General features: G+C 41.8%; 1 protein-coding gene across 3 annotated transcripts in view; it reads left to right on the plus strand.

Annotated features, from left to right (window-relative positions):
* The first annotated feature begins 8,304 nt into the window (after window positions 1–8,304).
* LOC125428986 (ABC-type organic anion transporter ABCA8-like) overlaps window positions 8,305–26,151 on the plus strand; it is a 106,110-nt gene continuing 88,263 nt past the window's right edge. For 2 of the 3 annotated variants that reach the window (XM_048489683.1, XM_048489685.1), the window contains exons 1-2: window positions 8,305–8,421; window positions 19,647–19,763. In XM_048489683.1, coding sequence (XP_048345640.1) covers window positions 19,659–19,763 — 105 coding nt within the window. In that variant the 5' untranslated portion in view covers window positions 8,305–8,421; window positions 19,647–19,658. The remainder of the gene's footprint in view (window positions 8,422–19,646; window positions 19,764–26,151) is intronic. The other variant, XM_048489684.1, reaches the window with a different exon arrangement.

Raw genomic sequence — 26,151 nt, forward strand, 5'->3', positions numbered from 1 at the left:
CAAGATTCCTCGGGAAGTATACTTTTTTGGTATTAAGCATTATCATATGAACACGTGGGCTAGCCAGCATAGAGAAATGGTGTTGATAAATTGCATCACTCAGCACATCTTAGTGTGCAGGAAAGGAAAAGTGAGATACGATTTCAATCATGTTTTGAATAATGTGATTCTGCCAAAACATTTGGAATCTATTAGGTAGCCTCTTAAGGAACCTTTGCTAACAAAAATAAAATTAATTAATAGCAATTCATTAGTAAATATATAATAGCCCCTAGCTTAATTAATATATTGTGGTCTGGTGTTTTCATTGATGATGTGTGGTAGCAGTGTTAAAACATTCTATTTTTTTTTACTTTTCTACTGCTGCATAAAATATATATTTTTTAATATCATTTTGAAGAGGTAATTACATAGCTTTATATGCCAATGGCATTTCCTTTTTCCACTGTTGTTAATGCCTCTTTTAAAAATAAGGTCTCTTCATATTTTGGACACATTCCTAGTCACTTGAAAGAGAAGCAAGACAAAGTACTTCTGTTATTGACACAACGGGTCTTTTAGCCAAGCTGAAAGTTCATTTTCACAGAAGAAGGCTGTGCTTCCAAAAGAGAATGCAGACACTAGGAATGGAAGACAAGGAGAAACATGCAAGTCTTCCCCAGAGCAAACAGGTTGTTTCTGCACAAATATCCCAGGTTGAGAAAGGAAAATATCCTGGTTTGGCCGGGAAGTTTGCTCAGTTCCCAGTCCTAAAGCAGGTTTGTCCCATGATATTTCCCTCGTCCCAGGATTTTAAAAAATCTGGCGATTCTTTTCAAAAATTCTGCATTGAACCCACTACCATGCAAACACCACGGGAGCAGAACCAGTTTATTTTTCCTGTCCAGTCACCTGATCTCCCTGCCCCACTGCCCACCCCACTGAACTCTCCACCTGATGTCATGCCAGTTTTCAACTCTGCTGAGTTGCTGACCATTTCAGCCCACCCTTCCCAAAATGTTCCCCCACGTTTTCTGCTCATGGTATTGACCGGATGCCATTTCGCCTAGGTTAATCCAGAGTGGAGTCCCAAAATTTCTTTTCTGTACATGTACTGGTTGCTCGGAGTGCATAGCTAGGGAAATGTGCACTTTGAACCAAATGTTAGTGGGCATATCACGGGGGGGGGGATCTCGTTTTCCACAAAAATATGAGAACATGAGTGGGAATGTGATATGATGTTGTGCCACCACAACTGCAGTATTGAACACTTGCAGAAATGTCTTGTTTTTTAAAAAAAGAAAGCAATTTTGTGGTTCTAAATCCCCCACAAGTTAGCATATGTCACCAAAAACAAAACAAAACATTGCCAAAGTTCTAGTGGTCCCTGAATGCCCTGTCTTGTTCAGTATAAGATTTCTCCAGCGACAGAAGTCAAAAAGTAAGACTTCCTCCTTTCCTTTTCAAAAGATAGCAGCACCATTCCAGCTACTACATGGATTGTTTCAATGAAATTTAGGCCCCTTCCGTACACGCAAAATAATGCGTTTTCAAACCACTTTCACAACTGTTTGCAAGTGGATTTTGCCATTCTGCACAGCTTCAAAGAGCACTGAAAGCAGTTTGAAAGTGCATTATTCTGCATGTGCAGAATGAGCCTTAGTTACAACTAACCTTAGCTGGACTATGTAACCAGGAGTTCCAGATGCCTTTCTCCAATGTGTGGGGACCATGTGCCAATTCTCCATGACCTTCTAAATACCAGAGAAGACAGAGAAAACAGATTTTTGGACAGGGGTCCTTTTATTCTCTAGCCACTCTGGAAATGAATGAAAGAAATCAGTACAAAATTGCATCCCTTGTACTTGTGCCAAATGGCACATTGTCTACTGACATGGTGATTTATACATTGAGACTCTGGAGCTGTGGATTTGTACACTGGCAAGAACGTGCATGCATGTTCTTAAATGAATCATAACAGGAAATGCTACCATTCCCATCTGTTCCCCTTACATAACTTCTCCCAATGCTTGGCTAGTGTCCTAAAACATACTTGAATTCTTCTTGAGTTCTTGAAAACTGGATCTGTTTCTCAGAATGGTAGGATATATAATTTTCATATGATGAAGTTAAGAGAAATGCCATGTCTACATGAAATGTAGAATATATCTAAGTGATGAGGGGGTTGGGACAGAAATAGATAAAAATAAAAAACCCAAGCTGCAAAACAGTGGGGAGCCTCATTACAATGGAAGAAAAAAAAGTTAAAGGAATGGAATAAAAGAGAAGAGAAATCAAAGTTCACAAACTTCTAAATGTCATGGTCCTCTGTGATGGTTATACTGCTTCTGTCATGGGGTCTCCACTGTTTACTGGTGCTTTCTGCTCAGCCAGCCAACATTAACTACCTCCCTTCTTTCCCCTGCTTGCTTTGTGTACAGGTGGAGCTAGCTTTTAAAACTTGCATAGATGAACTAATCTATCCAAAGCATCTGTGCTCAAAGGGATTTCAGTAGGGTCTTCTGTCATAACATTATCTCCATGTTGTGGCTGTTTTTGCAGTCTTACTGTGATGGGAATTCCTTTACAGTATTCTAACACTAGCACCTGGTTAAAAGAAAGAAGAAAACAAACCCTACACCCGCTATATCCAAGCTGCTAACAGCTCCAAATCCTTATAACAAGTACATAAATGAACTGGGAGTTTTGATATATGATGTGCAAAACATAGCAAAGTGCATCAAGTTTAGACTCATATGTTCTCCATAAAGATTAATGAATCCAAGAATGAAAACATTAATGAATTCAAGTGAAAACAAAAAGTCTCTGCAATAATACAACAGGAACAGATGGTCTTATTGATGATGTCACTGTCAAAGTCCGAAGAGTTCTTGGTGGAACAGGTTCCCCGGTCAATCCTCGTTTTTGTAAATTACTTCTTCTGTGAATTTGTTTTTAGCTTGCCATAATCATTACAGTGAGACTAACCATACAAATGAAATGGTAATCTGCGGGCTGCCATAAATATTGGTAAAAAAAATATTAAAGACAGACGGTACTTCATTTTTAAAAGTAGAGGGAGTAATATGTCCTCTTAAAAAAAGTGGAGGGAGTAATATGTAAGATATATGTAATATCTTACATATTTTTTCCAGTTTATACAAATTTCCATTATGTTGCATCTTCAAAGGTCCAACACCTCAATGGAAGATGCTTCCTTATGCTGAATAACATCTACTCATTGTTAATCTAATTTTTTATCACCATAGCCTCCCCTATGAATTATGCAGAACTGAAAATCAGCTTCACCACTCTCCCAACAATAAAAGGATAGGCAGCCCATTCTACTGGTTGAGAATTGCCTCCTGCAGTACATAGAGATAATTCTTCCCTAGTAACTAAAGTACAGCATGTTCCTTGTTCATCTGTCTGGCCAATATGCTCTACTACAGCTGCTGAATGCTTCCCAGTGGTGTTTCTTTTTGTCTCTCCCTCTCATCCTGTCCAAGCAAGTGTGTGGGGGTGGCTGACTGCCCTTTCCCCTCGCTGTCTTTTGGCCTAAGACAAGAGTTCAGCTGTTTGCAGTACAAAACATGTTTTCAGTTTGATGACCTAAGAAGGCTGATATACTGTAAATGGCTGTATCTGTTATGTTTCAAATTTCACTTTCAGCAATTTCTACCTACCTGAGTTGCATGAGCAACAAATTACTTGTTTGGTTGTGGTTGGTTTTCCGGGCTGTGTGGCCGTGGTCACACAGCCAAGAAAACCAATCACAACCAGTTGAATCCAGTCGTGAAAGCCTTCGACAATAAATTACTCAGTACTCATCAGCTATATATTTGTAGTCTCTAATAGAAAGTAACTGGGGGAAAAAGCATAGAACTGATTATAAAAGCAACCCATTAAATCATTTTAGCAACACATTTATTTTAAAATGACCCAGTTTTTGTAGTCAGAATAATATAGCTAACAGACAGTGAAACACACATCTACGTACCCAGACACACATCTTTGTACCCAGATCTATGTACCCAGATCACGTACCCATCATTTAACCTTAGATTGTGCTTACATGACAAATCGGTACATCCAACGATACTTCATAAACATGATCTTACATGGAGGCACAACATATTTGTTTTGATTATAGCCAATTGGAAAGTGTGAACTAAGCAAAAATGAAAAAGAAATGACAAATACCTGCATGGTTTCCACACTCTTCTAGAGACGGCAAAAGAAGGTTCTGACAGGCAAGGAAATTCCTTGAATTTCAATTCAACGACAGAATGCACTAATCAAAATATCTTAAATCTTACTGCTTAAAACCCACAATTTTAAATGGCTCCGGTTTATACAGTCCTGTCAGGATGGCCCCTGTCAAGATGGAGAAGGAGAGTAACTGAATTTTATGACAAGTTTCTTTTGCAGTTGTATGCATTGTTGAAGGCAATTCTTTGTAATTCTTTGAACTCAGGGTAAAGGGGGAATCTAGACATTAGTTTCTTGATAGTGCTTGAAATTTGATACAAAATGTGTCATCAAAATTCACTACTGTAAGTTCATAGTTTGGGGATAGAGATGCCAGCCTTCAGGTGGGACCTGGGAACCCCCTGGATCTACAGCTCATTTCCAGACTTCAGAAATCAGTTCCCCTTTAGAAAATGACTGCATTGTAAAGTATCCTTAATGTATTGTATCCTACTGAGATTCAAGTCCTGCCCAGGTGAATGGTGGGAATAGGGCAATATGTACCTTTTAATCACCAATACTCAGCAGCAGTAAGTACAAGAACCAGGGTGTATCATTGTAGCAAGAATCATTTCTCCAGTCACAATCACTCGAACAAACAAGAAAAAGACATAACAGGAAGGATTTGGAATCTTGGCCTTGGTGACAAAGCTAGCTGTATATTTCGGAGCAGGAAAGGCTGTAAATAAAGATATAGCACTGTGGAAAAGCACATCCTTGAGATGTTTTTCTCACTCAATTTCTGGAGTGTAGTTGTTTAACAGTGGAGAATCCTCTGCTGTCCCTCTTAGTCTGACCCACTCTGAAGACAGTTGAGTTTAGTAATGTGCAGAACATAAGAACAGATCACTTCCTGCCAAACCCCATTGGTGCTAAACACCATGACCATACTCACTCACACCTCTGTTGGAAGGCTGTGTGGAAAGGGTAATGAAAGATGCTCTAGTCTTTGCCATGAATATGTTTTTCAGATGAACTTACTGTAATTTGTGGTAGCAATTCTTGTGACCCCATTCTAAAATTAGTTTTTTAATGCAATTAATGGTCCTGAACTACTTCAGAATTTGTTGGTGGCCAGGCAGTGGCCTTTGTGCTTTCTAGCTGTTCTAGTTGTTTTATCTTTGGGTTGTGTTGACAGATCTTCTGAGGAACTGGACTGTTCCAGATCTGGGAGGGAAATATTCAAAGTGCCCATCCTGGAGCAGCTTGGGTATGGGAATGAGGATGCACACTGAGCCAAAAGCTGCGGGAAAACATTTTCAGCTGCATCCTAGTGGCAAGGCAGTGATGGGCTGCTTTGGTGCCCCTTCCTGATATTTTTCATTGATCTGGAAGGGTCATGCTGACTGGTGTGGAGCATTAATATTAAAAGGTACCTCGTACCCATTCCCTTCACTGGCCTCTTCTATGGGAGTGCACTCTGTTCTGACCTGGGATGCATACCATTCTTTGAGGTGTCTGTAAGGGCTCTTGGTGCCAGGGTGGTAAATTCTTGGGTGTGTACAAAATAAGAAGAAAATGTGTTTTTTTTTTAAATGGTGAGCCTAGCTACAATATGGTGGTGGTGGTAGAGTTAGATCCAAAAGGAACAAGGAAACGTATCATTATAAGTTCCACAGTCTTTCATTGCATTAATAATAAAACAATTACAGTTTGGCATAAAACCATGTCTACCTATCTACTGGTTTGCATTATTTGTTATGTAGGCCCTTTCCGCATGGCGGCAGAAACACAGTTCCACTGGCATAATTTATGCCAGTGGAGGCTTGGGGACTGCAGATCTGCCACACCAGAGAGGCGGCTCCACATGGAGCCGCCTTCGGTCCGTCGCCTCCCCTGACCTGCCTGTCCAGCTTCGCTCTGGAGGGCTGCAGGGACCCACCCACGCTGTCCTCCAACCTCAAGGTGTTGGAGGGCAGCGTGGGTGGGGCTGTGCAGCCCTCCAGAGCGACACTGGACAGGCAAGTCAGTGGAGGCGACAGGAAAAGCGGCAGCATCCCACCAGTGCGGTTCGCACCACGCCGGTGGGAAGATGCCACTTTTGAAAAACCTTGCTCAATGAGGTTTAAAGCTTCCCCAAGGATGGCGTTTTTGCCATCCCTGGGGCGCTCTATTCCGCCCGTGCGGAAAGGGCCGTAAACTCATTATTCTAATACCGTGTGTGTGTGTGTGTGTGTGTGTGTGTGTGTGTGTGTGTGTGTGTGTGTGTGTGTGTGTGTGTGTGTGTGTGTGTGTGTGTGTGTGTGTGTGTGTGTGTGCGTGCAGTAGGTAACCTTGCTTATCGACTATGTTTTGCCTCCTTTGGTACTCACATAGTTCCCCATATCCCATGATTTTGAATGTTTGTCATTGGACCTGTCTCAATGGCAAGTGCCAGTCAGGTCGATGGCAGGATCAACAACAAAAGGACAAACAACAATAAAAGATGGTGGCTATGGAATTATTCTTTCTTTTTTCACAGTTTGCATTGTGTCTGCCACTTTGAGAACAAGACACAGAAGGTAGCTTTAAAAGGAGAGCTTTAAAAGGGGCTTGGATAGATTTATGGAGAAGTCGATTTATGGCTACCAATCTTGATCTTCTTTGATCTGAGATTGCAAATGCCTTAATAAACCAGGTGCTCGGGAGCAACAGCCGCAGAAGGCCCTTGCTTTCACATCCTGCATGTGAGCTCCCAATGGCACTTGGTGGGCCACTGCAAGTAGCAGAGAGCTGGACTAGATGGACTCTGGTCTGATCCAGCTGGCTTGTTCTTATGTTCTTAATGTGCCCCTCACTACTCAACCTGGATGAGTGAAGATGGAAGCACAACACCTTATAACGAGTGATTATGATCTTGGTCCATCTCTCTTTGTATTTCTGTATCCTTGATGGTTGAGGACTGAGGACCAAAACAGAAGGGATGGAGATCATGGAACTCCATTTCTAAACAGTAAACTGTGTCTGCCTACTTATTCCAGCTCTCTCTTTCTTCCTACCCCAATGCTACATTCTCTGTTTCCATCATCCTACCCCAGCTTTTGTTTTCTCTTTCTGGCCACCTACCCCTAGTTCCCTCTTTCTCTTTCTGCCTCTCCCCAGCACGCATTCTCTTTCTGTCCCTTCTCCAGCTCTCTCTGTCTCTCCCAACCCCCCAGCTCAATTCTTGGTAGCTTGCCTGGAGTGCTCTGGGTGGGCCTGGTGAGGTCTCTCCTCCCACAGCCCTGCTCTCATAGCCTCAGCTGAAGCCTCTCTGTCCCAAACAGCCTTGGGTGAGGTGACTTGTTCTGTCCTGGCTGCTGGCATTGGGCTTTCTGGTGACTTACTCAAGAGTTGACTCAGACATGGAACAGAACAGCCCTGTGAGGACCTCATAGCTTTAAGTAGAGTTACTGGTTGAGTGAGAAGGAGCCTGGGCATTGTAGATCCTTCAGCTCCTCTGTTCATGAGAAATGGCACCCTCTGGACCACATCTCCCAGACTTCTTCACTTTTTCTGGTTGATCACTGGGTATATGCTGCTCAATTATATAGTAAGATAAGCTTTATAATATGGGGGTAGATTGTACTTCTCTCCCTTCCATCTCAAAGTCTCCTGATTGCAGAATGGGGGACATAACTTCAGGTAAATATCACAAATCAGACAGAATGAAGATTTTGGAATATTTTTACTTGGTTAGTCAGTTACTAATTTTTCTACAGTATTGTGGTGATACTTTGAAGATCTCATGTTGCTGTATTTCACAATAAATACTTTTAACCCACAGAGATAAATCTGGTGAACTCTGACCACAGAAGTTTGTAAAAGAGTTCATTGTATGTCTGGCTGCTTATCTTCCTGATGTGTATATATCATGGTACGGAGAAAAATGTTCCTTCCATTCCAGTTTGATGCTGTAAGAGTTTCCTATATTCTGAAAAACCCTGACTGTGCTGAATTCTGGAGTGTGGTTTTCAATTGCATAAAGCTTCATTAAGCACTCAGAACAAAACAAAATCTGTTGCACTATCCAAAGGAAAAGAGTTGGGATGGGAGGAACTAGTGAAAACAAAGTAGTTGTGAATGACCATGCCTTTTTTGGCTGTATTAATAGAGTGAAACAATAAAGGTACCAAGAAACAGAAAGAGTTGCCACAAATATTACACTGGTGACAGTTTGCTGTTTGCTTAGAATTCTGTGCTGCACTCCTAAGCTCTGATTGTGTGCTTAAGGTAAGCTTTCTATGGTATTAATATCTGAGGCTGCAGATGGATTTGTTCAGTTTTTTAAGCTCATTAAAGGAACAACAAGGTTACTGTTTGAATAGGAAACTGGTTGCATTAAAGACCACAGAATTGAATGCATTCTAAGTCCAGTATAACTTCTGAAACTGTTTGCCAATGCAGATTGAAATAATAATCGTTTTATTTAACGAAGCCAGTCTAAACTTCCTGGAGATCTCATTTTCTTCTAGTAATACTATTCAAAGTATTTCTTTTTAAAAAGTTGGTCCTTTTATTTCATGCTGATTTGTTTGAGAAATAACATCAAATCTGATCCCTGGGAAACTTAACATTAAAGTGTTTTTGGATCCATGCATGCCGATGATCCCCCCCACCCCCCAAATTTTTTTGCCCTAAGGAATGAGCTTTTATGTTGAAATCCCCAAGCAGCTTTTAGAGAGCATTGCACAGTTTTGACTACTGTTATTTATTTTCCTCTTCCTTTAAAAAGTTAGTATCACCCATGGATTCATTAATGCTAGTTTTCTGCTCATTGTTTATGAATCTGAAAAGAGCCATGTTTACTATTTGAGACTCTTTCCTACTTCATTTTTGTTTATCTTTTGAAGTAGATTTCTGTTTTTGGAAAGGAGGAGGGGATGTGCAGCCTAGTGGAAAGTCTGTATCCTGGCAACGGGATTAATGGATAACAGTTCTGTCTGTGCTGTGTCTCCCCATTCTGTTCCTCTGCCAGTGTTTTCTGTGGAATAAAACTAAAGTCCATAACAGACAGGGGAGAAGATGAGTATTGGGAGCAGTGGTCAAACATTCAGTGTCTTGGAACATTTAAAAGAACAGACCACTATTTTATATTGACCTAGAAACTACTGGCAGCAGAGGAAGAGGCAAATCCTGTCTTACAAACTTACTAGAGTTCTTTGAGGGTGTAAACAGGCATGTGGACAGGGATGAACCGGTGGACATTGTCTACTTGGATTTCCAAAAGGCTTTTGACAAAGTTCCTCACCAGAGACTGTTGAGAAAACTCAGCAATGAAGGAATAAGAGGGGAAGTCCTCCTATGGATTAAAAACTGGTTGAGAAACAGGAAACAAAGAGTGGGTGTAAATGGGGAGAGTTCTACTCACAATGGAGAGATGTGAGGTGAAAAGTGAATTGTCCCCAAGGATCCGTTTTGGGACCAGTGCTCTTTAACCTATTCATAAATACAGACCCTGGAAGTAGGGGTGGAGTAAGCGTGGTGGCCAAGTTTGCAGATGATACCAAATTATGTAGGGTGGTGGGAACCACAAAGGATTACTTGAAGAGCTCCAAAGCGGACCTTGATAAATTAGGTGAGGTGAGCTCCAGAACATGGCCAAATGCAGTTCAATGTAGCAAAATGTGAACAAGTGATGCACATAGGGGCAAAATCCAAACTTCACATACACGCTACAGGGGTCAGTGCTATCAGTCACAGAACCAGGAAAGGGATTTAAAAAGCGTCTTAGTTGATCAGTTCCATGGGAATGTCAACTCAATGCATGGCAGCTGTGAAAAAGGCAAACTCTATGCTGGGGATCACATTAGAAAGGAGGAATTGATAATGGAAGAACTGCAAAGATTGTCATGCACTTATATAAAGCAGGTGAGATGCGAGCCAGCACTTGGAGTACTGTGTCCGAAGTTCTGGTAAAAGCCCGCATCTCAAAAAAGGATATTGAGGGAGATAGAAAAAAAAGTGCAAGAAGAGGGGCAACAAGGATGATTGGAGGGACTGGAGCACCTTGCTTCCCTATGAGGGAGAGGCTGCAGCATTTGGGACTCTTTAGTTTGGAGAGGAGGCTGGCTGAGGGGATATGATTGAAGTCTACAAGAATTATGCATGCAGGGTAGAAAATGTTGACAGAGAGAAATTTTTCTCTCTTTCTCACAATACTAGAACCAGGGGGCATACATTGAAATGCTGGGGGGAAGAATTAGGACTAATAAAAGGAAACACTTCTTCACGCAACGTGTGATTGGTGTTTGGAATATGCTGCCACAGGAGGTGAAGTGATGGCCCACTAACCTGGATAGCTTTAAAAGGGGCTTGGACAGATTTATGGAGGAGAAGTCGATTTATGGTTACCAATCTTGATCCTCCTTGATCTCAGATTGCAAATGCCTTAACAGACCAGGTGCTCGGGAGCAACAGCCACAGAAGGCCATTGCGTTCACATCCTACATGTGAGCTCCCAAAGGCACCTGGTGGGCCACTGCGAGTAGCAGAGAGCTGGACTAGATGGACTCTGGTCTGATCCAGCTGGCTTGTTCTTATGTTCTTACGTTCTTAAATATACCTGTGAAATACCAAGAACCATTTGCAGTTGTTAAAAGTGTGAAAGCATGAAAAGTGTGAAAGCACGATCTCAAAGATGACAAATAAAATCTCCCTGACAACAGTAACCTTCACAGCAGATTCATCTGTTGATGTCATCCAGCTTTCAGCAGAGCCATGGCTTCCAATATCATGGTGCACCACAATTCTTGGCTGGGCAATTAGGAAGTCGACCCCACCTCCCAGGCATGAGTGGTCAGTGTCTACTTCAAAGGGCTCAATCTCTTTGGGAATGCCATGGATAGATATTTAATGGAGGATAAAGACAAGAAAAAGGCACTGCTGAGCCAGAGGAGAATACGGTATGTTTAGGATGATGTTTCAGTCCTTTCAGGACTCATGACCAAATTCCAGCTTTAGATCCTACAGGACTAAAGGGAAATGGCAACAAGCCAACCCTCAGCCAATTCAAGGAAGTCTTCTCTAGTGCCAGACAAAGAGGAAAGAAACCCTCCTCAGTCTGATGCCAAACACTCAGCAACCCCTCAACAATATCAGGGGTCACCTGCTATGCTTCACACTACATTTGAGACTAGTGGGTACTGTACATACTCTTCAGGGTTTATTCCCTGGGACTCAAATTTCTGTCTTTATACAAATTTATTCAGGTATCACTGCTCAATCAAACACCATATCATGCTCCAGGACCATTTTATTTCTTCAGACCTGTGGAATGAGCTACCTTGTTTTAGCACAGTGGATCCTCCACCTAGGAGTGGTATTGGACACTTCTTTGGACATGATCTTCCTATCCCAGGAGCACAAACTCAAGATTAGGGCCTCGTGGTGCAGAACTCTCAAGTTCTTCTTGACTCTGGCAAGCCTCCTGGACATAGTAGTGTCTTGATAGGAAATTATTCCATGAGCCAGGTTCCATGCATGTTCTCCTCAGAGGATTCTGTTGCCCTTCCAGAATGAGATTTTTCAGTATGTTCAGCTTTCTGTTACTCTTTCCAACCAGTAATATAAGGTCTCCAATCATGGTTATCATTAGGAAGGCTCCAGCAAGGAACTCCACTGGTGGAACCCCCCCAGAACCCAGGTCAAGACAAATGCCAGTCTCCTAGGTTGGAAGGGCCAGTCTATGGACCGAGTGGCTCAGGTGTTGTGGTCTCCAACTCTGGTGAAATGAAGCATCAATCGCTTAGAACTCTGAGTGATTTTCTCTGGCCATTTCAAGAATTCTGGAAGGATGGCATGTGGTGATTCCCACAGAGAAGATGCTGACAAAGGGGGCATCAAATTCAGAGGTGACTCGGTTTATAAATTGGGTAGAAAATTGTCTGGCTTTCATCAAAGTTAAACAAAGCTAGATCAGTCAGAGTGAAAGTTGAACCTGGAAGTGTTTCTTATTTGCCAAAGATATGGAAAGGGTCAGGTGGATCTCTTCATGTCACCCAGTAATTGCCAGATCCCCAAGTTTGCTTCCAGGTCCAAATTTCCTTCAGCTATGTGTGTGGACTCTCTGAACAACTAGTGACCACACCAACTCATGTATGCCTGCCCTCCAGTACAATGTCTCCAAAAGATGAAAAAGAGTAGTAGGCCTCAAAGCCAAAGTGATTTTTATTTTGCTGGCTTATATAGTCTCCTCTGTCAGGTTCACCTGAGAGCTTAGCAGAATGGTTCAACTTCAGACTGCCATGATGCCCTGCCCAAGAGCATTATTGTAATTATAGGGAGGCTTTGGCAGATGCCATCTGCAGGAAGAGAGCCAGTGGTGGGATCCAAAAATTTTAATAACAGGTTCCGATGGTGGTGGGATTCAAACAGTGGCGCCGCCGCACACACGCACCACACGCACCTCCAGTCCCTATTGGGCAGGGAGGTTGCTTTAGTAACCCCTTCTCGGCACTCAGAAAAAAATAGTTAATAAATTGTAGTGATGGGAGTAGTATGGCTTTTGGACCAATCTGGGGATTTTGGGAGAAGCCCATCCCACTAGGAGTCAGTAAAAGTCTGATGACCCTGCCTGCCTCCAGGGGGCCTTCTACTCATGAGTAGTGACTGTCTTGCCCTAGAACCATTGAGACCATCCTAGGCCCATTTGACAGTAACTGAAAAAAACATTCAATTTATTTGGATGTTTTATATGTATACACACACACACACACACACACACACACACACACACACACACACACACACACACACCCCTTCAACATCACTGCTGAACATAAGCTGATACAGAACAACTATATGAAAGCATGGAATGAGATCAAGAAGAATATTGACAAATGGGGAAAAAATGAACTTTTAACTTTATGGTAGATTATCATTATTTAAGATGTAGGCGTTACCAAAGATGATATATTTGTTTCAGTGCACCCTTTCATTACCTTGAATAATATATTTGATGACTGGAAGAAACAACTGACAAAATTTATCTGGGGTGGAAAAAAGAAGAGAGTGAAATAAGTACATCTGATAGATGAGAAAAAAGTGATGGATATAGTCTTCCAGATCTTCAGACTTATCATGATTCGGCAGCATTGATGTGGGTGAAAGCATGGGTAAGACTAAAGGAGAGCTACAAAATGAATAAAGGCTGGCATTAGCAGCGAAGTTTCCCACCCACCTCTCCCCTTTGGACAACGTTAATGCATGTGTTTGCTGTCATAGCAAAGCTGGCGGTTGGCACTTGGAAACTGATCTGATGGTGAGGGAGCTCGCGGGCCTAACCCTCTTTGGCGGAACCTCCGTAAGAGGTTTGGGGTGGAGCAGGTCGTGGGCCAGGATGCCCAACCAGGGGCTACTGAGGCTTGTGCCTCAGTAAAGTAGATCTTCAGAAAGCGGCCTGGCGCCTACCTGAGTTCCGCTATTGCTGCGCTGCACAAAACGGATCTCCAGAAAGGGGCACTTCCCCTGCTGGGTTCCACGGTTGCTGCACAAGGTTAACAATTTCCTCCAACAGGCGGATTGGAGGAAGGTTCACTGGGGGGACAGCTTGAAGCGCCAGTGTTCAGATCAGATCCCATGCTGCGCCTCACGCTTCTTTTCATCCTTTGTCAATAAAATGATTTGGCTATGGCCAGAATTTTAACCCACAGGTTGTTGTGTCGTTATTTTGGTTGGGGACTCTGAGCAGTACCAGTCCTGCCCTCGAGTGGCAATATTCCAACTTCAGTTCTTGGATCTAGTTTTCTTCTGCTCTCTTTGGGAATGTGTACATATATTTTTGCTCCAAATGGCTTCAAATGTTTTAAACTTGTTTTCTTCTTATGCCATATTTCAAAAGGAGCCATTCCAATAGGTTTGCATAATGTTCTGTTGTAGAAATATACAGCTGTAATCACAGCCTCTGTTCAACAGTTGTCAGGTAGTCTAGTCTTCATTAATAAACAACATGCAGTTTCAAGTATTATATCAGTATCAGTAACTTCATTGTACAGCCATAGGGCATTACAATATTAAAACATATAAATCAAGTATGATATGATTAGAGCATTCTGCTAGACCAGGGGTCTGCAACCTGTGGCTCTCCAGATGTTCCTGGACTACAATTCCCACCAGCCAATTGGCCATGCTGGCAGGGGCTGATGGAAATTGCAGTCCATGAACATCTGGAGAGCCACAGGTTGCAGACCCCTGTGCTAGACAATTTTGAGGTGAGTATATTACTGATCTTACATGTTGCATACAATCCTGTTCAAGGTAATTTTGGAATTCACTAGCACTGTGTTCAGTTCCATTATTTGAGAATAAAATATCCAGAGCTCTTCCATGATTGTTTTTAACAGTTGCTACATAAGCTTTGAACTTATTCAATACTTGAACTTTTGATTTGAGAAAATACACATGGGCAAATCTGCTTGCTGCATCAATAAAAGTCAAAATATGTCTGTTTCCACCAACAGAAGGCACTAGAGGTCCAATTAGGTCTGAGTCTACTTTTGTGAACCCTTCCTTTTCTCCTGCTCCTTGTTGCCCTGAATAATGAGAAGCAGTGCATTTGGCCTTAATCCATATTTCACAGTGTTCAGTACTTTTGTTGCATTCAATTAGTTTTAAATCAAAGTCTTTTATAAGTTTTTTCACGGAGTCGATACTTCTGTGGCCAGATTTTAAATGCCAACCATAAACACAACTGAATCAGCAAGAGCTAAATATCTTTCATCTCTGTTATCCATTAACCAACGTCGTGCATTCATGCTAGCACGCCTCAATATTTTCCCATCAGCGGAAACCTCAGGGAGATACCTCCAGATCCCTAAACATCAGAGACTATGCCGTTGTGGATGTGAATCTATAGAAACCATAACTCATATTCTTCTGGAATGCTGTCTTCACAGTAACCTGCACATGATTTTAATTCACCCTCTGCTGCTTCCAAGACTTGAGGCACTCAAGTTCCAGACCACTTTCGGCTTTCTGCTAAGTGACGCTGTAATCCCACGCTCGATCACCTTGGCAGTGGCTAAATTCTTGGAAAGCATTTTAAACACCCGTATTTAAATGTTTTAAAAGTTTTCTCTTTTAAATGGAAATATGCTAATAATTTATATGCCATTAAAGGTTAAAATGAAATGAATGAAAACACAACTGAATTGAGAACAGTCTTCCTTTTTATATGTTAAATGGCTCTCTCAACACTTTCAACACTTTCAACATCTCTTAGGCCGTTTCTGCACGGCCCCCACATTTTCGCCCGGCAGGAGTTCTGTTGGCGTGGGGCTCTTCATACTATAGCGATGCGAGCGAACTTAGGCAGGCGGAAGAAGCCCCGATCCGAAGGCAGGCTGACTGCGCACCGTTTCATCTCCGCTTTACCCGCTTTACCAGCGTGCCCCTAGATGCATATAAGGGGCATGCCATGGCTACGCCCACGCTGCTATCCGACCCCACAAAGATTGGAGGACGGTGTGAGCTGAACGACTCTGCGGCAGAAGCGGTGAAAAGAACGTATAAGTGAAGAAGAACGTCTTCAGCGGCCTTGATTCGCAGCAGCGCCGCCAGGAAGAACGATCCTCAACAACAACCCTTTAAAGGGTTGTTGTTTTAGAAGCTGACTTGGCCGCCCTGGGGAGGAAAGAGGTGTCGAGTCGCCCGCTGCTTTCGTTGCGGCAGCATATATCTTGGCAATGACCTGGGGGCGCCTTTTTTGGCGCCCCCAGGCCGTCGTAAAAGGGCCGTGCAGATACGGCCTTAGATAGAAAAAGGTCCCAATCTTTTCAGCTTTGAACTCCATATTAAGTTTTGTTATAAATGCAGCATATTTTTCTAACCATTATAATCTTGTTTCCACCATTCAGCAATCTAGGCATTGATATTAAATTTATACTAGCATCAGGTGTATACAGTGTCTCCATTAGGTCATGCTGTACTGTCTCTCCAGTAGAACTCAAAACATAAATTCTTACAGTACCTTTTCTATATACTTTCAGTGGTTTACCATCAGCTTGCAAAAGTTTCTCTTCTTCACTTTTTTTAATTCAAGAAAATATTTTTCATTATTGAAAATATGGGGAAAAAATCCAGAGTCCAAAAGAAATACATTCACTTTACTTGGGTGCTGTGTGGTTTCTGGGCTGTATGGCCGTGTTCTAGAACACGGCCATACAGCCCGGAAACCACACAGCACCCAAGTGATTCCAGCCGTGAAAGCCTTCAATAATATATTCACTTTACTATTGCATTTACAATCATGTATGCATGTCTTTTCTTTGTTGTCCCTTTTCTTTAGCTGAAATGACTTTCTTTTTCTTTGTTTTTATAGCTAAAGTGTTATTAATATCACCTCTTCTATAAGCATTATTTAGTTCTTCCCCTTTGCCTCTCCCAGCTGATTTTCTTTCCTGACAGTATTTAGCCACAGGCTCCCTTCCACAGTTAATGCAAATTACTTAAGCACAGATAAGCCTTTCATTGCATTTTATGCTTTCCTTTCTGCATTGTATCTCTTAGAACATAATTTATGTTCAATGACTCTCTGCCCTCAAGTATAGACACTTGGTTTTCAAAACTTTCAGGCAAAGACCCCAAGATTACTAAAATCACATATTCATCCTCCAAAACTTTTCCAGTTGCCCTGATTTGCATAACCATATTAACCATCCATTTTAAATGCTCATTCAAATTGCCTTTTCATTCATTCTTGCACTGTAGAACTTCCTTTTTAATAGTCTTATTTTCATTACTGATTTTTTAAACATTTTTCCACATTTTTCTTTTAAGCCTTTCCAAAGATCACAGGCTGATTTACAGCTCATTATAATGGCACTCTCCTCATCCCCTGTTGTTGAGGCCAGGAGATAGCATGCTTTTGGAATCAGCCATTTTAAGCAGTTCCAACTCATAGGAGAGATTCTGAATAGCAAAAGCATGCTTCATAAGCAGTTCCAATCCCATAGGAGAGATTCTGAATAGCAAAAGCATGCTTCATATAAAATTGCCAGATCAAAAAATTCTGCTCAACCAATCGAGGGAGAGCAGGTAGAGGGACGGCTTAATAGGGCATATTGTATGGGGTTTATACGGCACTCACGTTTGCTGAAACAGTTGTCGCTGGATTAGAGATGCTGACTGTGGTTTCTTCATCCGACATCTTGCTTCTTTAGGAGCTTCCTTTATATAAGCAACTCACATTGCATCAGAGAAAAAAGTATATGCAGTGGAAACTTCTGTGCCCTTAACCTTTTGTTGTATTGCAATGAATTAGCACATCAAATAATAGGGCAGAGATGCGAGTGAGCTGTTTTGTAGAACTTTACTAGATAACAGAGGAATTTACACTAAATATAGGAACAGCAAATTCTCTCTGTGCAAGTGCTCAGTCTAGATATCTGTGCAGCCTACATGTGCCTGTGTGTCTTCCTCTTTATTCCTGTATTTTTATTTTTATTTTTATTTTTATTATTATTATTATTATTATTATTATTGTTGTTGTTGTTGTTGTTGTTGTTGTTGTTGTTGTTGTTGTTGTTGTTGTTATATTTTTAGACCGCCCTCCCCAGTAGGCTCAGGGTGGTGTACATCATAATTAAAACATAAAATAAAATGTAAAACAGTAATTCAAGCTGTCATTTAAAACAATCAATATGGCGACAGTTCCCTCCCCCCAACCCCATCCATGGGGGGCCTGGATGACATGAGGGTCTGATGGCTATCCCAGCTGGCCAAAAGCCTGGCAGAACAGGTCCATTTTACAGGCCCTGCAGAAACTTTGAAGGTCCTGCAGGGCCCTGGTCTCCTTAGGGAGGCTGTTCCACCAGGTAGGGGCCAGGGCTGTGAAAGCCCTGGCCCTTGTAGAGGCCAGCCGGATCTGTTTTGGGCCGGGGATTTCCATAAGATGCTCCTCCGAGGAGCAGAGGGCCCTAGCGGGGCAGTATGGGGAGATGCAGTCCCTCAGATATGCAGGCCCAATGCCGCTAATAGCCTTAAAGGTCAAAACCAGTACTTTGAAGATGGCGCAGAACTCGATGGGCAGCCAGTGTAGATGGTATAAGACCGGAGTGATCCGGTCCTGGCACAATGTTCCCATCAGTAATCTGGCTGCTGCATGTTGCAAGAATTTCAATTTCTGGACCATCAACAAAAGCAGGCCAGCATAGAGTGCGTTACAATAATCTAATCTGGAGGTGACCGTTGCATGGATTACAGTGGCCAGGTCAGAACGAGACAGATACGGGGCCATTGGTCTTTCCTTTTCCCTTCTGATTATATCCCTTGTTGTTTAAGGCACCATCAAATTTTATTAACTGCGGTTTTAAATGCTGTGCATTTTTTAAATTGTTGTGAATTTTATTGGAAGCCTCCCTGATCTAGACTCATTAGGAAAGAGTGGGGTAGAAATAAAGGTAAAGTAAAAATAAATAAAATTGGGATCTCCCAGATCAGTCTGAAACTCTACCCTCTACACTGAACTGGCTTTCATAGGGAGGCTGCTGTTGAATAGTAGCAAGCAGGTGGGTCTGGGTGGGTCATGCAAACCTTGTGTTAAAAGTCTCCAAGGGGTTTCTGACCGTGGAAGGAGGTCTTGCACAGGATTCTCCCATTCTTTGTGCTGGGTACTGTGCCTCAACACACTTTAATTAATGACTCAGATGGTGGTGTGAAAGGATTCCTTATCAGATGTGAAGATAATGCAATACTGGACTGCATAGCAAAGATAAAATACTATTCAAATACAATTCAAAATTCAGATGTATGAAGATGTCCTTAGTCTATTTTTTTGTATCTGGTTGTCTCTGCTCCAGAGGACAATTACAGCAAATTGACCTAAATTACAGGATGGCAGAATTCTCATCTGAATGTTCGGAGTGGTTTGATGGCAGAACTGGTTATGTGGGGGATTCTCCTTTCCTGAAAGTCTCCAGGCAGAAGCTGGGCAACTACCTTCTGGAAATGGTCCAGCTTTCTGGATTGAACAAGGATTGGACTAGATGGCCTCAAAGGCGCATTCTGACTGTACGATGATAACTTGCCACCTCAATGTCAGGAGTAAGGATACTTCACAAACATTCCAATGTTTTGTCCTTGGGAAGTGGGATCACACCAGTGATGAAGAGCTTCGCTAACTTTCTGTGTCACAAGGCATTTGTGTGTCACAAGGCATTTCGCTCACTTTCTGTGTTACAAGTCACTGAAGTTGCCATTATTACTTCAGTGAAAAGAAAATGGGAACAATTCCAGGTGGGTCAAGTAGGCTGGACCAAGCCATGGCATCTGTTGAGTCCAATCAGTGCTTGGTATCATCCCATTTGCAGATATTGATTGATCTTTTTAGGAAAACAAATGAGTGCACAACTCTGTTCAAATAAGCAGGAGGGGAAGCTTTGTTTTACCAGTAATTTTTTATCTTCTCTCAGCATTGTACTTTGCCTGCTGTAAAACATTTCTCACTACATATTTTGAAGGTAGATCCTGAAATGCCAAGAGAAGATCAGAGAAATGCCAGCATGTGCCAACAAATTAAAGTACTCTTATTAAAAAACATAATTGTGAAATGGAGGATGAAAACACAAAGTTTCCAGGCAAGTATAAAAAGATAATTGTGTGAAAATAATTAAGATTCTGGATGAATGTAGCCTTTTTTTCCTTGACTTTGGATTCCATTAAATGAATAAAAATTTACCAGTTTGCATAATACTTGCAAGCTTTCTCTTTTTGTGTGTGTAACTTTTCCATTGTTGTCTGAATGAATGTTGTTACAAAACCATTCACAAGAAGGAAGAGAGAATGTCTTCCATTGTTCTGATTCTCTAAACAATAGATTGTGTTTCTGTCAGGAGGAATACTATTCCTACAGCAACCATCTAGATCCCTTAAGTGTATGTACTGGTGTTTAATAATTTTCCAGCTTGTAGGACTGTTAGTTTCAGTTTGTGCTCAGAGCCACTGCTGACACACTCTCAGAATAACATTCTTGTCACTTGTGCTTCTGCTGCAATGGTATCAATGCCTTGCGTTGCTTGTTTAGAATGAGCTATTTCCCTCTGAACTAAAAACTCCAACAGCCTTCTTAAGGAGAACCTGGTTCTTAATATATATATTGTCAAAGGCTTTCACAGCCGGAATCACTGGGGTGCTGTGTGGTTTCCAGGCTGTATGGCTGTTTTCTAGCAGCAGTCTCTCCTGACGTTTTGCCTGCATCTGTGGCTGAAGATGCCAGCCACAGATGCAGGCAAAACATCAGGAGAGAATGCTGCTAGAACACGGCCATACAGCCCGGAAACCACACAGCACTCTTAATATATAGTTGCTAGTGATAAACAGTAAACTTCATTAGGCCATTTCTTTTTAGAAACTAGACAATTGAGATCGACAAAATTAGACAGACTCTCTAAATTATTATTTATCCCAACTTTTTCGAACCTGTGGACACTTTTGGAATTCTTTCACAGTGTGGTGGGTGCAGCCAAAAAGTGGCGTCTACCAGAGGCAGAACCAGCAACAAATCAGTTGCACCATGAAGACTTTGATTACAGCTGCTGCCAAAGCAATATTTTTTTTAAAGCTGCACAGCCAGTTAAATTTCTAGTGGTCCATCAGAAACCCACACCTTTCCCAGCCAACTTTCTAAAATCACTTGTTGGACACTGGGAAAGGTGTTGTGGGCACCCAAGGTACCATGCTGGAGATTTCTGGTTTAATCTATAATTGTAAACCATTATTTCTAACTTTACTGGAAGGTAGCTTTTATTACACATAATTTTAAAGAATTGGGCCTCTTTTCTTAGGTCATCCCCATCCTATGTTGTGTTTCATCTTTCACTTAACCAATGTCCTTGATTCATTCTGTTTATGCACTATTATGACGTTCAGTGTGATATAGGTGGCTGTGCTATCAGCATGTTCAAAACAAGGTGCTGTGAATACATCCTTCCATCTAGAGCTCTGGCTGCCCACTTAGAAATTTGATGGAATATGGGTAATCAGTTTTTGAAAATGCTAGCATGACATTATGTTTAAACAATTTTGTTGGGGAAGGATTTCTGGTTTTAAAAAATCAGTGTTAGCTAGAGTAACACCCAAAATATAAGGCTTTCCTTATATTCCTTCGGGGGAGGGCGGTCTATAAACCCAATAAATAATAATAATAATAACAACAACAACAACAGCAACAGCAACAGCAACAGCAACAGCAACAGCAACAGCAACAATAATAATTTGAATGTTAGGTGTCCTTTTAGCCTGGAAGGGAGAGGGGTTAAAATCAGACTTTTAAAAGATGCAGATGCTGGCCTGGCCATTCCTTTGATATATTGATGACCCAGACTGGCTAGGCACTGCTCATCTTCACAGAAAACCATCATGTGGTTGTCCCACTACTGAGTATGCCTGGGGTGCACCCAGATGCAAGGCTGGTTAGGAGTAGTTGCCAGGGTGAACCAACTGTGCTTGGCTCTTCGAGATGAGCGGGGGCTGCTGGAACCAACAAGAACCATCCTTGCTCTGGTGATTGGTCTGGTACCTGCATTCCTTGGTGGGGCTGGTGGCTGAAGGAGTTCTAGTTTCCAGGCATGCATCTGGTGGTGGAACACCATACCAGAGGTGTAGCTAGGGGAAATGGAGCCTGAGACAAAATCTGAGTTTTGCGCCCCCCACCCCATATTGGTGGCCAGCCTCCCCCACCATGACCAAACGACATTTTTTGCACAAATCTGAACACACCCAGGGCTCCCTAGTTTAAACAACATTGAAAGTGATGCTATTTTTGAAGGGGGGAAATCCACCCTGAAACAGCATCACTATTAATGTTGTTTAAACTAGATAGCCCAGATTCTCCTTTTAAATCCACCTTAAAGGGAGACTCTGGGCTCCCTAGTTTAAACAACATTGAAAGTGATACTGTTTCAGGGTAGATTCCCCACCCACTACCCAACCAGTATCATTTTCAATATTGGTTGTTGTAGGTTTTCTGGGATGCGTGGCCATGGTCTGGTAGATCTTGTTCCTAATGTTTCAACTACATCTGTGGCTGGTATTTTCAGAGGTGTATCACAGAGAGAAGTCTGTTATACACTGTGTCCAGACTTCTCTTATAACAGACTTCTCTCTGTGATACACCTCTGAAGATGCCAGCCACAGATGCAGGCAAAATGTTAGGAAAAAGATCTACCAGACCACGGCCACACAGCTTGTAAAACCCACAACAACCAGTTGAATCTGGTTGTGAAAGCCTTCAACAATACTTTCAATGGTTTTTTAAATCTAAGGAGCCCAGATTCTCCCTTTAAATCCACTCCAAAAAGGTTCTATGCCAATAAAGCCTCATTCATTCATTCATTCATTCATTCATTCATTCATTCATTCATTCACTCATTCATTCACTCACTCACTCACTCACTCACTCACTCACTCACTCACTCACTCACTCACTCACTCACTCACTCACTCACTCACTCACTCACTCACTCACTCACTCACTCACTCACTCCAAAGGGGGTGGATTTAAAGAGAGAACCTGGGAAAAATTTGAGGGCGCATGTCAGGGGAGCAATGTTTAAGCTAACCGCACCAAAATTTTATGCTATCTTCAGGAGACTCTCCTGATGAAACCACCCAGGTTTAGTGAAGTTTGGTTCAGGGGGTTCAAAGTTGTGGACCCCCAAAAGGGGTGCCCCATCCCCCATTGTTTCCAATGGGAGCTAAAAGTAGATGGGGCTACCCTTTTGAGGGTCCATAACTTTGGACCCCCTGAACCAACCTTCACCAAACCTGAATGGTATCAGCAGGAGTGACAACTGGCAATAGCCAGAAATGTTGGTGCTTCTAGCCTAAAATTTACGCCCCCTGCTGGCAGACAAAGTAAAAACCCTAAAAATACCAAAAGAAAAAAAGAAATGAGCACAAATTTTTCTGCGTCCCCAATGGTAAGCGGCTGGGACATTTGTCCCCGTATGACCCCATAGTAGCTATGCCTCTGGTTAATGCAAGGGCAGGAGCTCAGTCTTACTTTATTGTTAGGTTGAATTATGGGCGCAGTCCGAGAATAGGGCTATGCTCAGTTTCAGGTTTCGGGGTTATGACTTAACCCTTGCCCTTGCTTGAACCCCAACCCTAACTTTTTATTTTTATGTAATTTATTCAGTCAAAAATTGTTCCCAAAATTGTAACAAAAACCCAAAACCTAAAACTGACCATAGCACTATTCTTGGACTGTGACCTAGAACTCAATGTAACACTAAGGCAAGTCTGAGACCCTGCCCTTGCCTTAACCCTAACCCTAACCTACAATTTTTATTTAATGTTTTTGGACTGTGCCCTGGAATTCAACTTAACATTAAGGCAAGCCAGAGCCCCTGACCTTACCTTAACCCTAACCCCAACTTATTTTTATTTTTTTCAGTCATAAATTGTTCACCAAATTGTAAAAAAAAAAAGTTAAATAAAAATAATAGGTTTGGGAACAGTTTTTGACTGAATAAATAAAATAAACTATTTTTACAATATTGGGAATTTATTATTTTTATTTTATTTATGCAGGCACCCCAGAAATTTGCCCAAGATTCTTAGTTCGGCAGTTACTTAGCTGCATTGCTGTCAATAGGGAATTTCTGGTAGAGGGCTGAAGGTATGGTCACAAAACTTTCAGGGTATTATCAGGAGAGTCTCTGGATGACACCATCCAGGTTTGGAGAACTTTGCTTTAGGGGGTTCAATTCTATGGGACCCAAAAAGGGTAGGGCCCATCTCCCACTGCCCCCTGAAGCAAAGTTCCCCAAACATGGATGGTGTCATCCAGAGACTCTCCCGAAGATACACTGAAAGTTTCGTGGGTTTATCATGAGAAATGTGCACTCCACAGTCCTCCCACAGAAATTTCCTATTGACAGCAATGCAGCTAAGTCACTGCAGAACAAAGAATCCTGGGCAAATTTTGGGGGTGCCTGCAGGGGGTGCTTTTGTAGATGTATTGGTACCAAAATTTCAGGGTATCATCACGAGACTGTCTTGATGATACCCCCCAAGTTTTGTGCAGTTTGGTTCGGGGGGGCAAAGTTATGGACCCTCAAAAGGGTAGCCCCCATCTCCTTAGTTCCCATTGGAAAGAATGGGGGATAGGGGCACCCCTTTTGGGGTCCATAACTTTGGCCCCCCTGAACCAAACTGCACTAAACCAGGGGGGTATCATAAGGACAGTCTCCTGATGATACCCTGAAATATTGGTACCCATATGTTTAAAAATGTGCCCCCTGCAGGCTGAAACATGAAAAAACACCAAAAAAATAAAAACGCAATTTGGCTGGTGATTTGAATCCCTGGATTCGGATCAGATGGGATTTGGACAGCTCAGATTCGAACCCTGCTCATCTGAATCTGTTCGAATCATTGCAGATTCAGTCTAAACCCAGATTCGGACTGTCCGAATCTCCAACCCTTGTTAGGGCTAAGGAAAGGGTAAGTGTTAAGGCAACAATCCAAAACCTGAAACTGACTGCGCCCTAGAACTCACCGTAACAGTAAGGCAAGCCCGAGCCCCTGCCCTTGCATTAACCCTAACATATTATTTTTAGTTAATTTATTCAATCTTCAAATGTTCCCAAAATTGTAACAAAAACCCGAAACCTAAAACTGACCATAGCCCTATTCTCGGACTGCGCCCCAGAACTCAACATAACACTAAGGCAAATCTCAGCCCCAGCACTTGCTTTAACCCTAACCCTCATTTATTATTTTTATATAATTTATTCAGTCAAAAATTGTTCACTAAATTGTAACAAAAAACTGAAACCTAAACTGACCATAGCCCTTTCCTCAGACTGTGCCCTAGAACTCAACTTAACACAAACGCAAGCCCAATCCCCTGCTCTTGCCGTAACCCTAACCCTAACTGATTATTTTCATTTAATTTTTTCAACCAAAAATTGTTCCCAAAATTGTAAGAAAAACCAGAAACATAAAACTGACCATAGCCCTATTCTCGTACAGCGCCCTAGAAATCAACGTAACAGTAAGGCAAGAGTTAGCCTCAGCCCTTGCCTTAACCCTAACCATAATTTATTATTTTTATTTGATTTTTTCACTCATAAATTGTTCCCAGAATTGTTATAAAAACATGAAACCTAAAACTGACCACAGCCATATTCTCGGACTGGCCCTAGAACTCAACATAACACTAAAAATAAATTAACTAAAAATAGTAGGTTAGGGTTAGGGTTAAGGAAAGGGCAGGGTCTCAGGCTTGGCTAAGTGTTACGTTGAGTTCTAGGGTGCAGTCCGAGAACAGGGCTATGGTCAATTTTAGGTTTTGGGGTTTTGTTACAATTTTGGGAACAATTTTTGACTGAATAAATTAAATAAAAATAATAAATTAGGGATAGGGTTAAGGTTAAGGCAAATGTAAGGGTTAAGGGAAACCCCAAAACCTGAAACTGACCATAGCCCTATTGTTGGACTGCGTGCTAGAACTGAACGTAACACTAAGGGAGCCTGAGCCTCTGCCCTTGCCTTAACCCTGACCCTAACTTTTTATTTTTATTTGATTTATTCAGTCAGAAATTGTTTCCTAAATTGTAACAAAACCCCGAAACCTAAAACTTACCATAGCCCTATTCTCAGACTGCGCCCTAGAACTCAACGTAACACGAAGGCAGTTCTGAGCCCCTGCCCTTGCCTTAACCCTAACTTATTATTTTTATTTAATTTCTTTAGTCATTAATTGTTACCAAAATTGTCTCAAAAATAAATTAAATAAAAATAGTTAATAAAAAAATAAAAATAGTAGGTTAGGTTAGGGTTAAAAAAGGGCAGGGGCTCAGGCTTGCCTAAGTGTTAATAAGGGTTAATAGGGTTAATATGTTAGGGTTAGGGTTAACACCAGGGCAGGGGCTTGGGCTTTCCTTACTGTTACTGTTACTGAATAAATTAACTGAATAATAACTAAATATCTGAATTAACTGAATAACTGACTAAACT

Source organism: Sphaerodactylus townsendi, linkage group LG03 (assembly GCF_021028975.2).
Source record: "Sphaerodactylus townsendi isolate TG3544 linkage group LG03, MPM_Stown_v2.3, whole genome shotgun sequence".
In the NCBI taxonomy this organism is placed as follows: domain Eukaryota; kingdom Metazoa; phylum Chordata; class Lepidosauria; order Squamata; family Sphaerodactylidae; genus Sphaerodactylus; species Sphaerodactylus townsendi.